A 15,586-nucleotide genomic window follows, 5' to 3' on the forward strand; every position below is an offset into this window, starting at 1 on the left:
ATAACTTTGAACTGAAGCCACAGCTAGTTACTCTTGTGCAACAGAATTGTCAATATCATGGACTCCCTCAGAAAGATCCAAATCATTTTATTTCTGATTTTCTGCAGATTTGTGACACTGTAAAGACTAATGGAGTGATTCCTGAGGTATACAAACTCATGCTCTTCCCATTTGCTGTGAAGGATAGAGCAAAACTGTGGTTAGATTCTCAACCCAAGGAGAGTCTGGATACTTGGGACAAGGTTGTCATTGGATTTTTGACTAAATTTTTCTCACCTCAAAAGCTTACTAAGCTAAGGGTGGAGGTTCAGACTTTCAGATAGAAGGATGGTGAGACCCTTTATGAAGCTTGGGAGAGATTCAAGCTACTGACTAGGAAATGCCCTCCAGACATATTTTCTAGATGGACTCAGCTGGATATTTTTTATGAGGGCTTATGTGAAATGTCCAAGATGTGCTTAGATAATTCTGCAGGTGGTTCTTTGCACATGAAGAAGATACCAGAGGAGACTATTGAGCTTATTGAGTTGGTTGCTAACAACCAATACTTATATTCTTCAACAGAAATCCTTTGCACTCTGAGACCTTTCAGAAGAGAGGCGTGTTGGAAGTGGAAGCTGTTAATGCTCTTCTTACTCAGAACAAGCTTATGTCTCAGCAAATAAATTTACTTACTCAACAGTTGAGTGGAATGCAAGTTTCAGCTGTCAACACTCAGAATGCACCTCAAGAGGTCCCTTATGACATGACAGGTAATTTTATGCCAAATGAGAATTATAATTATGCTCAATCTTCTATTGAACATGTCAATTACATGGGGAATGCTCCTAGAAACCCCAATAATAATTCCTATTCTAAGACCTACAATCAGGAGGTGAAGAAATCACCCAAATTTTAGGTGGAGAGAGCAACCTCAGAGGCCACAAAATTTTAATTATAATTCTCAGGGTGGTTTCCAACAGAATAATTTTAATAACCACCAGTTTCAGTCATCTCAGCAAGCAACATCTCAGCCCCAGCAGAACAATGATTTGGAAACAATATTAGCAAGTTTTAGACAGGAAACTAGAGCATCAATTAAGAACTTGGAGATTTAGATGGGTCAATTAGCCACAAAAGTTAATGAAATTGATCAGAGAATGACTAATAGCCTTCTTGGTAACACAATTCCAAATCCAAGAGAGGAGTGCAAGGCTATCACCTTGATAAGTGGACAAGTGGCACGTATGGAAGCACAAGTTAATGAGGAGCCAGTTGAAAAAGAAGCTCCAGAGGAGAAGAAGGAAGACGTAGAGCACGTCCCTCCAAAGTGTGCGGACAACCCATTCCTAGACTCTCTTGACATTTATCCTACATTGCCAAAGGCTCCTGAGTACAAGCCTAAAATGCCATATCCTCACAGACTTCAAAAGGAGACCAAGGACAAGCAGTTTTCAAAGTTCTTGGAAGTCTTTAGAAAGTTGCAAATCAATATTCCTTTTGCTGAGGTTTTGGAGCAAATGCCTCTCTATGTCAAATTCATGAAGGAGTTGTTGTCAAAGAAGAAGCCTTTAAAGGGAGATGAGATAGTGGTCCTAACTAAGGAATGTAGTGCCATAATTCAGAATAACTTGCCAAGGAAGATGTCGGACCCAGGGAGCTTTCAAATCCCATATACCATTGGGAGCACCACCTTTGAGAAAGTATTATGTGATTTGGGAGCAAGTATCAATTTAATGCCCTTGTCTGTGATGAAGAAGTTGCAAATCCAAGAGTCACAACCCACAAGGATAGCATTACAGATGACAAACAAATCTATAAAGCCTGCATATGGATTGGTGGAGAATGTCTTGGTCAAAGTGGGTAAGTTCTTCCTCCCAGCAGATTTTGTGATTCTTGACACGGGAAAGGATGAGAATGCCTTTATAATCCTAGGAAGACCATTCCTAACCACTGGGAGAGCTCTAATTGATGTGGAAGAAGGTGAATTAGTGCTTAGAGTGCATAATGAGCAACTGGTTTTTAATGTCTTCAAAGATATACATTCAGCAGGTGAAGAAGAGAGGTGCATGCAGACTGAGCTTATTGATCCAAACCTTCAAGAACCCCCTGATGACGGACAGCAGAATCTGCAGCTCAAACCTCCTTTGGTGACAATCAATAAAATTTCTCCTGATATCAAACCTAAGTTTGGTGTCAGGAATGCATCATTCACCAAGGAGGAGGTTCCCAAAAAGAAGAAAATACCCAGGGGATGGAGAAACAAGAAGATCCCCACTGAAGGTTTCTCCCCAGGAATGAAGGTGGTGTTGACTAGCAATCCAGTGAGGACTTATACAGTAAACAGAATCCTCTCTCTGGAGCATATTGAGCTACTTTATGGAGACACAGGAAAGAAGTTCAAGGTGAGGGATGAAGAACTGAGCCCCTATGATCCTCCTCCTTAGAGGAGCTGACCGTCAAGCTAGTGACGGTAAAGAAGCGCTTGTCGGGAGGCAACCCGATGCTTTCATATCCTTAGTTTAATTTCCGTTTCTTTGATTTTATTATTTATTTGAATTTCATTGAGTTTCTACTGTTTTTTCTTTGTTTTACGTGTATTTTGATCATGCAGAAAAAAAAACAAAACAGAAACAGGCTCCTAAATACAGAATTTTGAACACTCGGGAGGATATTGATTCAGATTTAGGTGATGCCTAACTTGAAAATTTCAAATCAAGCGCCACATACTACACGCAGAGAAGAATTTTGCACTGGAGGGTCTGCGCCTAATTTGAAAATTTTCAAGTTAGACGCCGCATATTACGCACAAGGGAACAATTCTCTTTGAAGGGTCTGCGCCTAACTTGAGAATTTTCAAATTAGACGCAAGCTGTGAAGACACACCTCAAGTTAGGCGCAACCGAATTCAAGTTAGGCGCAGCAGGTGTTTGAACACTCGGGAGGCTTCAAGTAAGGCGCAGCGAAAGAAAGTGTGCCTCACGTTAGGCGCATCACAACTTGGAGTTAGGCGCAGCCTAACTACCCCAGCCCCTTTCCCTTTTCACCCCACCTTATTACCCTCAATACTTCCAACCACAATTAGCCTATTCCTGCACCAAATCTTATTTAATTCCGTCCCACCCCTCAACTCAATCACCAGATCCTTTCCTTTTTTCCATGCTCCATCCATACCCCTCCACCCCTACTCTCTCTCTCTCTCTCTCTCTCTCTCTATATATATATATATATATATATATATATAAATTAAAAATAAAAATAAAGAAAAAAACATAGATATATATTTTAATTATTTTAATCTCTCTTGTTCTTTTATCTTTTTATTCTTCTTTTGTAATAATATTTATTTTTTTCTTCTATATGTATTTTTATGTTCCTCCCTGTTTTCAGATTTTTTTTGCTTGAGGACAAGCAATCTTTTAAGTTTGGTGTTGTCGCTTCGCTTTTGGCTTTTCTGTTTATTTTAATAGCACCAAAGGGAGGCAAAAACGGAGGAGAACAACCTGAAGAATGAGACGGCCACTAGGATAACTGAGGTGGTTGAGTTCCTTTCATTCTATATTTCCTTCCGTTCTTATTATGTTATATTCCTGTTTTCTGCTGTTTTACTTGAATGTCTGCATGATCCTTTGTTATTTCAATTCCTAGGTTCTAGTTTATTTTGCTATTTTTATTCTGTTATTTGTTTTTAATTCTGAAAAGTGCCTCATGTATTGCTCACTGAGCTTGAATCCAAAAGAAAAAGAAGTGATGTATTGTATGAGAAATTGAGTTTATATTAAAGATTAGTCTTATTTACTTAAATGTGGTGGTGTTATCTGTGATTTTGAATGCATGATATGAATAGTGCATATTTGAATTTGAATAAAAGGATGTTGATGCATGAGGAACAAAAATTTAGAGAACTATTACAAATTCTCTGAATTAAACAAAAGCTTAATCCTTGAAGCAAAAGAAACAGCAAAAAGAAAAGCAAGGTCCAAGGATCTGAGTATCAATGGCTAGAAAGGTCAAATATGATTAAAAGCTCAAAGAGTTATTTTCCTAGCCATATGCTTGTGGTGTAATTGTGTCAAGTAATCATTGAGACAGAGCACTAAGAGTCGACATCAAGTGCATTTAACAGAGTATGCCAAAGGTTTTGAGCACCACTGTATGGGAGTAGCTGAAAGAAAAATCAGAACTTAAAGAGAGTTCCCCAATTAAGTGCTTGTGGTGTTTTTGTGTCAAGTGAAACTTGGGATAAAACATTTAAAGTCACGGGTAGGCTCAAGGTGCAAAGCACCAAAGAAAAGAGAATTAAAGAGAATTTGTTGCATTCAAAGATTAAACTGAAGAATAAAGGATTAGAGAATTCATAATATTATCCGGATTCTAATTCCGAATGACAGTGACATCCTTCTGATTCAAAGGAGAGTGAGATGCTAAAACTATTCAAGATTGTATTGTAAACCCCACTTCAAGAACAGACATGAGCTTAATTAAACTCTCACTCTCATGCAAATTCACATCCTAAGCCTATGTTAGTTTTGGTTGCTTGAGGACAAGTGGTAGCACAAATTGCGAATCACACTTTTCACAACTCGTACCACTAACCAGCAAGTGCACTAGGTCGTCCAAGTAATACCTTACGTGAGTAAGGGTCGAATCCCACAGAGATTGTTGGTTTGAAGCAATCTATGGTTATCTTGTAAATCTTAGTCAGGAAGTCAATTATGTTTATCAGTTGAATTATGAATAACCAGTAGAGCATAAATTAAAAGTTACTTGTTGTGTAGTAATGGAGAATATGTTGGAGTTTTGGAGATGCTTTGTCTTTTGAATCTCTGCTTTCCTCTGTCTTCTGATTCACGCACGCACGTCCTCCTATGGCAAGCTGTGTGTTGGTGGATCACCGTTGTCAATGGCTACCTTCCATCCTTCCAGTGAAAACTACGCTCACGCGCTCTGTCACAGCACGGCTAATCACCGGTTGGTTCTCGATCCGGTTGGAATAGGATTTACTATCCTTTTGCATCTGTCACTAACGCCCAGCCTTCAGGAGTTTGAAGCTCGTCACAGTCATTCAATCCTTGAATCCTACTCGGAATGCCACAGACAAGGCTTAGACTTTCCGGATTCTCATGAATGCCGCCATCAGTTCTAGCTTATACCACGGAGATTCTGATTAAAGAATCTAAGAGACACTCATTCAATCGGATATAGAACGGAGGTGGTTGTCAGGCACACGTTCGTGGGTTGAGGAAGGTGATGAATGTCACAGATCATCACCTTCATCACAGTTAAGCGCGAATGAACATCTTAGATAGGAACAAGCGTGTTTGAATGGAAAACAGAAATACTTGCATTAATTCATTGAGACACAGCAGAGCTCCTCACCCCCAACAATGGGGTTTAGAGACTCATGCCGTCAGAGAATACAAAGTTTAGATCTGAAATGTCATGAGATACAAAATAAGTCTCTAAAAGTTGTTTAAATACTAAACTAGTAGCCTAGGGTTACAAAATATGAGTGGACTATGATGGATGATGCAGAGATCCACTTCTGGGGCCCACTTGGTGTGCTGGGGCCCACTTGGTGTGTGCTGGGGCTGAGACTTTAAGCAATCCACGTGCAGAGGCCATTTGTGGAGTTGAACGCCAGTTTTTGTGCCAGTTTGGGCGTTCAACTCCAGTTTTTGATCCTTTTCTGGCGCTGGACGCCAGAATTGGGCAGAAGGCTGGCGTTGAACGCCAGTTTACGTCGTCAATTCTTGTACAAAGTATGGAATATTATATATTGCTGGAAAGCCCTGGATGTCTACTTTTCAACGCAATTGGAAGCATGCCATTTCGAGTTCTGTAGCTCCAGAAAATCCACTTTGAGTGCAGGGAGGTCAGAATCCAATAGCATCAGCAGTCCTTTTTCAGCCTGAATCAGATTTTTGCTCAGCTCCTTCAATTTCAGCCAGAAAAATACCTGAAATTACAGAAAAACACACAACTCATAGTAAAGTCCAGAAATATGAATTTTTCCTAAAAACTACTAGAAATAGACTAAAAACTAACTAAAACATACTCAAAACTATATGAAATTATCCCCAAAAAGCGTATAAAATATCCGCTCATCAACAAGCAACAATTCAAGTTTGGTGTTGTGATGCGTGAGCATCTTTCCTATCTTTTCCTAGTGAATTTGCATTCAATTTGTTGAGTTTAATCAAGAATTAATTATCTTTTAACCACTATGGATGCTACTTTGAGTCGTGTACAATTCTGTTTATTTTAGGTAGCATTCGACTGGATTTGATGGAGTTTTTGCAGAAAAGAGAAGGCGAATGATGTTGTCAACCATGACCTCTCTGTGCTCAAACCTAAATAACTCGAGCTATAGAGGTCTAATGGACATGTTCCTAGTGGCGTTGGAAAGATAACTTCTAGAGCTTTCCAACGATGTATAATAGTTCATACTTCTTCTCCAACCATACTGCCAAGGCTGTGCCTAACTTGAGAAATCTCAAATTAGGCGCAAGATATCAACAAGCACGCACAAGGAGTAGGTTGCATTTCAAGTTAGGCGCAACCTATCTTCAAGTAAGGCACAACACTCAACATTCCACGCCACTCCTCACTGCAACCTTTGAGTTAGGCGCAGCCCATTCTCAAGTTAGGCGTGAGTTATTAATGAATCACATGTTGCCCACGCCTATGCACAAACCATGCGAGATCTTCTATTTATTCTGACTAAACTTTAATTTTTATTTTAAAATAGGAAAAGATATTATTTAGTTTTAGAAATTATATTTTACATTAATTAGGATTAGATATAAAAGGGAAAAGAATTAGCCCTTCGGGCTCTTCTCGGCTCTTCTACCTCATTCCGCAATTTACAGTTTACATGAATCCTAGTTTTTCTCTCTGAACCACGAGCAACTAAACCTCCACTGTTAAGGATAGGAGCTCTGTCTATTGTATGGATTGATACTATTATTTTTCTATTTTAATTCATGTACTAATTTATATTTCAAGAATTGTTTTCATTCTTTACCTTATGAATTTGGGTAGAACGGAAGTATGACCCTTTTTCTAATTGAGTTCTTGTATAACTTGGAAAAGCTCTTTACTTGAACAACAGCTTGAAAACATATTCTCCTAAATTTCTAATTATCTGGACTTAACGAGATACGTGACATATAATCCTCTTATATTTGGGTAATTAGGATTTTTGTGGCATATAAACTATAATTAAACTTCACTCTCTAATACGAATTAAGTGACCAAGGAATTGGCGGTTGATGAATTTTAGAGGAGACTAAAAAGGTCTAAGCCATTAGGGTTTAGTCACATATAGTTTGTCATGAATTAAATCTTACATGATTAAAATAATTAGTAAGAAAAGTCAATCTGAAAAATAGATAACTCTAAAGGCTTAACTGTTTCTCTATATATTATTCACAACTTGTTTACTGCTTGCTTTCTAATATTCTAAATTTACTGTTAATGCTTTTGAACACTCAAACACTCTTTTCTGTTTGTCTAACTAAGTAAATCACTTAACCGTTGTTGCTTAATCCATCAATCCTCGTGAGATCGACCCTCACTCACTTGAGGTATTACTTGATACGACCCGGTACACTTGTCAGTTAGTTTGTGAGTTGTAAATTCCGCACCAGGAGGCGCATCGGGCTGAGAGGCAGAGGGGGAGGAGTGTCGGACTGAACGGTAGTGTGAGTGGTGGAAGAGGAGGACAGTTGGGATGGAATATAGACATACTGTGACGGTATGTTGGAAGGAAGTTACGTTGCTTAATCCTAATAATTCAAATTTAAAAATTAATTATTCTAATTAAGTGAAAATATGATTTTATAATTAATTTAAAATTAATTAAGTTTTTAGGTTGTTGTCTACGTTGTTTAGTTTTTGTATTCTCTCCTATGCTTTCTGTACTTAATAATAGCTATTGCAAGTGTGTGGGCAAAACAAAGAACAATTTACTTTTCGGACAAACAAGCTATACTTAATATGTAATTGTATGTTGCTCTGCAAAGGAAGCTAAGTGGCCGGGGAAAACCCAACCCATAGCAAAAATAAACCATAGCGTACAAGAACGAATAGTCTCTATGACAAGAAACCCATTTAACCCTAAAAATCTCCGGAGCTTCAATTGGTTCATATATATATATATATACACAGGTACAACGAAACAAAATATTCAACTAGTCCAATTCGAAAGGCTTTATTAAATCACAATAATTTTGTAAATTAGAAAACAAAATATATACTGCATATATAGCTAGAGCTATGGCTATGAGGCCAAGAACACCAACTTTCCGTACACACCAATCTGTTCGTCGTATCTATGAGACTTTGCAGCCCAAATCAGAAACGAAAGAAACACCGGAAGCTTTCCTTCTCCATGTTTATCTTCCAGGTCCGTGTATATATATATATATATATAACCAATACTAGACATACATAAAATATCAGTCATTAAATTAATTATTAATATAAAATATATAATAAATATTTGGCTTGATCTTCAAACTTTTTTTAAATATTTTGGTTCTTAACAAATTTTTATATTCCAAAAATTTTTAAAAATTACTTTTGTAAGACAGATTGATCTCTATATTATTTTAAAGAAAGATTAATTTATCTTAAAATATATTTTTTGATACTTAATTATTTTATAATAAAACTTATTAAAAATTTATTTGTCTAACATATATATTAAAAATTTAATTGAAAACAATAGAAAAACCAATTTATCTGACAAAAATAATTTTTAAAAATTTTTAGAGAATAAAAATTAATTAGAGACCCAAGCATTCAATCTAAAATTCTTTAGGATTTAATTTAGGTATTTATTTTAAAATATACATTAAAATACAATATACTAATTAAAAATAACCTAAGTTATTTTAACTTTTAATCTAACCTAAATTTTGTTAATCTAATTAAGTAATCATGATGTAACTTTTTTTAAGTTATTATAAAAATTATTAAAAAAAGTTTAATTTTCAAATTTTTTTAAATTATATATTTGTTAATAAATTTCAATCACAAAATAAAAAATCTCAAAAGACAAAAAAATATATTCAAAAGCTAAGGCACAAAAAATTTAAAATTTTCAAATTTTTTTCTTTCTTGCTTTCTTAAATTTTTTTAAAAAAATCTTCATTGTTCTAAGAGAGAATTATTATGAAAGTATTTTGAGAATTTTAAATTTTATGTGTCTTTGATGTTTTGTATTTGTTCTTTTATAGATTTTTTTATTTAGTGGTTGGAATTAATTAATAGATATGTGATTTAAAAAAAATTATAAAATAAAACTTTTCTAGTAATTTTTATAATTTGTAAAAAGGTTATATCATAGTTCTTTAATTAGGTTAATAAAATTTAAGTTAGATTAAGAATTTAACCATAATAAGTCACTCTATTTTATCCAATAATAATAAGATATATCACAAAAAAATAATTTATCCTTTATTTTAGAGATAGTTGAATAGAATTTATCATTAAACAACGTATAAATATATAGATACATAATAATTAATTTATTGTGTACCCATAACATTTTTGTTAAACAATTACCAGCAACACAAGAAAAATTACATGTAACAAGATTATTATCTTTATTCTGACGCTCTTGCATGCTCAGGTTATACAAAAGAACGCATTAAAATTACATTCGTGGGGTCTTCAAGAAAGGTGAAGGTTTCAGGAGAAAGACCAATTCAAGGCAATAAATGGAGCAGATTTGAGCAGACATATCCTGTTCCTGAGAATTGTAACCCAGAGGCACTTGAAGCCAAGTTTGAAGTTGGCACTCTCGTTCTTACGATGCCAAAGAACTTATCGGTTCCACAAGAGGCGCTTAACACACCACAAGGAAAAACAAGGCCCACTCCTAATAAAGCTGAAGATGCAAAATTGGAAGAACCATTAATGGGAAACAAGAAGCCACAGAAGGGTACTGAGGAAGCCACGTCATCATCATCCTCCTATAGACCTATTGAGAGCCCAAAGCTTGAAAATGAGAGTAGGTTAAAAGCGTTGTTCCCTCCATCAGAAGCCAATAGGGTTCAAGACCAAATTATTAAAAGACCGCCACTATCAGGTAATAAGCTTAGACCCCCTTTTATTTTTTTTCTAGTAAAAAAAAGTTTAAGACAAAATATTTATTAATTCTTTTTAAATTTAATAAAAGTCTTTACTATTCATCCGATTTTATGCTAGTATTGTGCACGAAAAAATTCAGAATATATAACAAAATTATATGTTTTTAGTAATAAAAATAAAAAGTATATTGCTTAACTGTAAAAAATACATATAACACATTTCTTATATAATTTTCATTATTTATTAAATTTAACCCATACTAAAACAAAAATTAAGTCTAGTCACTATAATGATTTGGACATGCTCGCTTTTTCCATTTATCTTACAGTCTTATAAAATCTCTTGATGGCTGGGTTTGAGTCAAAACCAAACCTAACAATTAGAATTGAATCCCAAACAGATGAGAAGCCTTCAAAGCGTCAAAAGGAGGACGAGGCAAAGGCGACACTAACAGCGGTTGCAAGAGATTCATCGCCGGCCGAAAAGCGTGAAGATGAAGCTAGGCTCAAGACAAGACTAGCAGCTGTGAGAAAGCAATTAGAGGAAAAAGAAGAAGATGAAAGGCTCCAAAAGAAGGAAAAAGAGGTTAACGAAGAATATGGGAAGACTTCTGAGCCAAGAAAGGTAATTTCGAATGATGATGATGTGGGAAAGGGTGTGTTAAAAGAGAAAGAAATCAGGATGAGAAAAGTGTCACCAAAGTTAGGTACTGGTGAAGTGTCTGCTCAAACGGCGGCTTCAGATAAGAGCAAACAGGATATGATTGATACTGTTGGGAATGGAATCAGAGAACTTGTTGCTTCTGCTTCTCTTGTTGTCACAAGAATCAAAGAAGGGAAATGGAATGAGGAAGAGAAAGATTTAGTGGTAAATATGGCTGCTGCTGTTGCGGTTATTGCTGGATTGGGAGCTTATGTGTCTTATAGGTTTGTCTCATCCTAGACAACCTAAATTTAGTTCTACTTAACAGAAATTGTATATTATGTAATAATATCACTTGTGTTTATTATCACGGCCTATAAAAAAAAATAGTCCTCTTATACCTTCAAGCTTTTTTAGTTTTTAGCAAATAAGTTCAAACAAGTTAATTTTAATAATCCAACAAAATTCACTTACATAACACATAACACACACGTAAAATTACGATATTCCTTCTCCAATGTTTGTATCTCGCGTTCCTCCCCATCCTCCTCCTTCTTCTCATTTTTCTTTGCGTTCCTTCTCTTTTTTCTTCTCGTTCCTTCTTTTTTTTTCTTTGTGTGTTTTATTTTCTTTGTCATTCTTTTTGTTACTGCTGTTGTTGTTGTATTTTTTTCCTCCTCCTATTTCTATTGATTTTGCAACATTATGTATTTTTTTCTTTGTTTAATTTTTCCTCCAAAGAAAAAATTATGAGAAAATAAAATAAGAAGCAGACGATGAGGAGGAGGAAGAGAAAGAATTTTGAATTATGCAAAATTTATCAGTATAAATACACCGAAAATTCTTAACAATATACATAAATGTCTTAGTTTTACACCGAAATTTGCTACAAATATACAAAAATATTTTCTTTAATGTTGTATTTTTTTCTTTTTTTTTTCTTATTTCTTTCTTTCTTTTAGTTGAATGAATGTAGGTTCATCCTCTTTAAAATAATTTTGTAGCATTATATGTTTCTTCTTCTTCTTTGTTTAATTTTTTTTGTTTTTATTCTTGTTAAGAGAGTAAAACAAGAAGAAATTTTAGAAGGTAAAACAAGAAGAAAAAGATGAATAAAAAAAAGATAATGATGATAATGATGATGATGATGATGAATCACAAATCCTAGTGGGTAAGGTAAGAAATCACTAAATCCTTGTGGTTAGTTAAATTTGATAAACCCTAGAGTTTAATTTTGGTACAATGCATGAATCTAGATTGAATGTATGTTTATTAGAGTTAAGTTGGTGATTTGGAGTGCTTGATATGGATCTTGTGTGGCTGAACTTAAAAGCTTGTGAGGATCGGAAGAGGTCAGTTTTGGTGGTTTTGAGCTTGAAGAAAAATCGGCTAAGGTATGGTTTAAGTTTTTGGTGTGGAATTTAAAGTCCACAAACTAACTGACAAGTGCACTGTGTCGTATCAAGTAATATCTTAGGTGAGTGAGGGTCAATCCCACGAGGATTGATGGACCAAACAACAATGGTTGATTGATTCACTTAGTTAGATAAGCAAAAAATGGTGTTTGAGGTCATAATTGCATAAAACAGTAATTCAGAGAATTAAGAAAGTAAGCAATAAGCGGGTTGTGAAATATATGAGAAAACTGTTGAGGTTTAGAGTTGTTTATCTTTCGGATTTCTATTTCTTACCAACTATTTTAATCATGCAAGATTCAATTCATGGCAAACTATATGTGACTAAACCCTAATTTCTTAGCAATTTATTAGTCTCTTCTAACCTAGTTAATCGCTAATTCCTTGGTCACTTAATTTCAATTAAAGGTTTAAGTCCAATTCTAGTTTATGTACCACAAAAATCCTAATTACCCAAATATAAGAGGATTATATGTCACGTATCCCATTAATTCCAGATAATTAGTGATTTAGGAGAAATTATTTTCAAGCTATTGTTCAAGTAAATTGCTTTTCCAAGGTTCACAAGAATTCAAATAGAATAAGGGTTATTCTTCCGATCTACCCAAATCCGTAAGATGAAGAACGAAAATAAATTCTTAAAATTGAAATCAATATATACATGAATTAAAATAGAAGAGTAATAGTATTAATCCATAGAATAAACAGAGCTCCTAACCTTAACAATGGAGGTTTAATTGCTCATGGTTCAAAGAGAAAATTAGGATTCAGAAAAATTGTAAACTGTAGAATGAGGTGCGAAAAAGAGAAGCGAGCTGAATCATTTCCCTTTTATATCTAATCCTAATTCATGTAAAATATATTTTCTAAAACTAAATAATATCTTTTTTTATTGTAAAATAAAATAAAGCTTAATCAAAATTAATTAAGAGATCTCGTGCTGGCTCGTTGAGGCGTGGGGACCACTTCAAGTTGCTGAACCTGGCCCAGCTTGGGCCAAGTTTGGCGCCACTCCACCCGTGTAATTATTGTGGCTTTCCTTGCTCTTGGCACCAAACTTGGAGAATCCCAAGTTTGGCGCCACCATGCTAGAAATGAAGATGGACGCCTTGTGATGATCATGGCGCCAAACTTGGTGGCGTTTGGCGTCATGATTCCAGAACAAAAGTATAAACTATTATATATCGTTGGAAAGCTCTGGAAGTTATCTTTTCAATCCCACTGAGATTGCATCAATTGGACCTTCATAGCTCAAGTTATCCTTGTTGGAGTGCGAGGAGATCAGGGTTGACAGCATCATCCACTTTCTTCCTTTTCTCCTACAGAAATTCTGTCAAATCCGTCCGAATGCTACCTGAAATAAACCAAATTTCACACAAATCAAAGTAGAATTAATAGTGGCTTAAAATACTTAAATCATGATTAAACTTAACAAATTCAAATGCAAATTAACTAGAAAAAGATAAGAAAGATGCTCACGCATCAGTTTTATTTAAATACCATGTAATGTGACATGAAATCCTATGTTAGGTGCCCCTAGGAGTAAGATTGAATTGTATGATTGGATGGAATTAAACTGTTGAAATGGATGAAGTGTTAAATTTGACTTTGATTTGGTGATTAGTTGTTATGAGTTGTGGGAACGTGGTATGAGTCTGTTGATAGAAATTGATGAATTGAGATGTGAGTACTTATATGAGAATATGGTATGAATTGATGACTAAAAATTTGAATTTTTAAATTATTGAGTTGATTGAATTAGTGAACTTTGGGTCGGAGGCCATGAAAGGTAAGATTGGTAATAAGTGTGATGGAGTGAAATAATGAGAACTTGATATGGATCTTGATTGAGTTGGAAATCATTAAATTGATTGTTGATGAAAAGTGAATTTGATGATTTTGTAAATGGAAATTGTTGAATGAATTGATAAATTGAAAACTTAATAGTTAGGTGTTGAAGGGTTGAGGAGTATTTGATAATGTATATGAATGATTAGGACTGAAGTTTAGTATGGTTGGTTTGGTTTGAATTGAGAGTTTTGAAAACAAGAGGATTTTGGTAAAAGCCTATTTTTAACTAACTTAAGGGTCATAATTTAGTTTTCGGACCCTTAAATTTTGTGAAACTGGTTTCAAACGAAAGTTGGGTCTGTAAAGTTTACGACATTTGAAGAACGGAAGAAAATGATTTTTAGCAAAAAAGTTATGCGCGTTTGAAGTTTTGTGTAAAAACTGCATTTTCTAGACTTATCAGCATTTTGGAAAAACTCGCATTTGTGCGTACGCGGGAATGTCATGCATACGCGAGTCTATGGCTTTTCCCATTACTCTCGCGTATGCGGAGGGCATGCGTACGCGAAAATGACAATTTTTGAAATCTCGCGTACACGGAGGTGGCTCACGTGCGCGACATGTGAAAATTTTACATCTTGCGTACGCAAGGGGTGGCAAGTGTTAAATGAGACCGAAAGTGAATTGTAGAGCTATAGTTAGATTGGGACTTGGATACCTTAGAGAGCTTTACCAAATTTGTGGTTTATTTGAATCTTAAGTTTAAATCTGAGTGTCGAAGTTCTAGGATTGCCTCTGCCTTTTTTTCGGAACCTTTTATATTAACTATGTGGGCACCTTTACCATGCTGAGAACCCCCGTTCTCATTCCATACACCTATTATTGTTTTTCTATGCAGGACGCGAGCACTGTACCGAGCATTCTGAAGACTCTCAAAAGCGAAGAATTATCTTGGGACTCGGTGTTTGTATTCTGTTTATGTTTATATGTGTAATAGATTCTCCCCCTTGATGTATTTTGTATTTTGTCCACCCCTAGAGGTTGACTTAGAGAAATAGGAAATGTTTCTCTTTTGGTTTATTCTTGAGTTATATATATATATATATATATATATATATATATATATATATATATATATATATATATATTCTAGTCGACCTTTACTTCGTAGGTCGAGTCTAGGTCTTGATTATATAACTTTCTTTTGGAACTCTACTTTTATATATCTATCTCTTGGTTTTCTGTATAAGCTTTCTATCCTTCTATTTCTCGTGAGCGTTGTACCTTTGATTTTGTTTTCTTCGTGCCCCTTTTCTTTCAAGGATGCTGATATATTATCTTTGTTATATATACATATATATTTTTACTTTTAGGGGTTGTAGTGCCTCGCCACCTCTGTTTTACATCCTAAGTGTAAAGCTCTGTCTGGTAGAGTGTTACATTATGGTATCAGAGCAGTTCGTTTCCGTAGAGCCTGGGAATTGAACTGACTATACTTCTGAGCATACTCTGGCTATGTGTACATGCTATTTAGGATGTTTGCTTGATATATATAGTATAAATGTTCATGAGCATGCTTCTGAAGATTCGAAGCACTAGACTTGAGATATTAAGACTGATCACCTTAATACCGAATGTTCGGTGTGGACAAGATCCAA

The 15,586-nt window shown here is 35.0% G+C and overlaps 1 protein-coding gene and 1 non-coding gene across 2 annotated transcripts; one reads left to right on the forward strand and one right to left on the reverse strand.

The window, feature by feature from the left end:
- Positions 1-290: 290 nt before the first annotated feature.
- Positions 291-399, reverse strand: LOC148549715 (small nucleolar RNA R71). The gene has a single exon (XR_015897849.1). It is a non-coding gene; the product is annotated as a small nucleolar RNA R71 (small nucleolar RNA).
- Positions 400-8,060: 7,661 nt separating this feature from the next.
- On the forward strand, positions 8,061-11,156 carry LOC107611838 (uncharacterized). The gene is made up of 3 exons (XM_088497197.1): positions 8,061-8,389; positions 9,620-10,078; positions 10,481-11,156. Exons 1-3 carry the CDS (start codon positions 8,260-8,262, stop codon positions 11,020-11,022), a joined length of 1,131 nt encoding a protein of 376 aa, XP_088353323.1. The 5' UTR covers positions 8,061-8,259; the 3' UTR covers positions 11,023-11,156.
- The last annotated feature ends 4,430 nt before the right edge of the window (positions 11,157-15,586 follow it).

The sequence above is a fragment of the Arachis ipaensis genome, chromosome B8 (assembly GCF_059453495.1).
Source record: "Arachis ipaensis isolate K30076 ecotype BB chromosome B8, ASM5945349v1, whole genome shotgun sequence".
NCBI classification, from domain to species: Eukaryota; Viridiplantae; Streptophyta; class Magnoliopsida; order Fabales; family Fabaceae; genus Arachis; species Arachis ipaensis.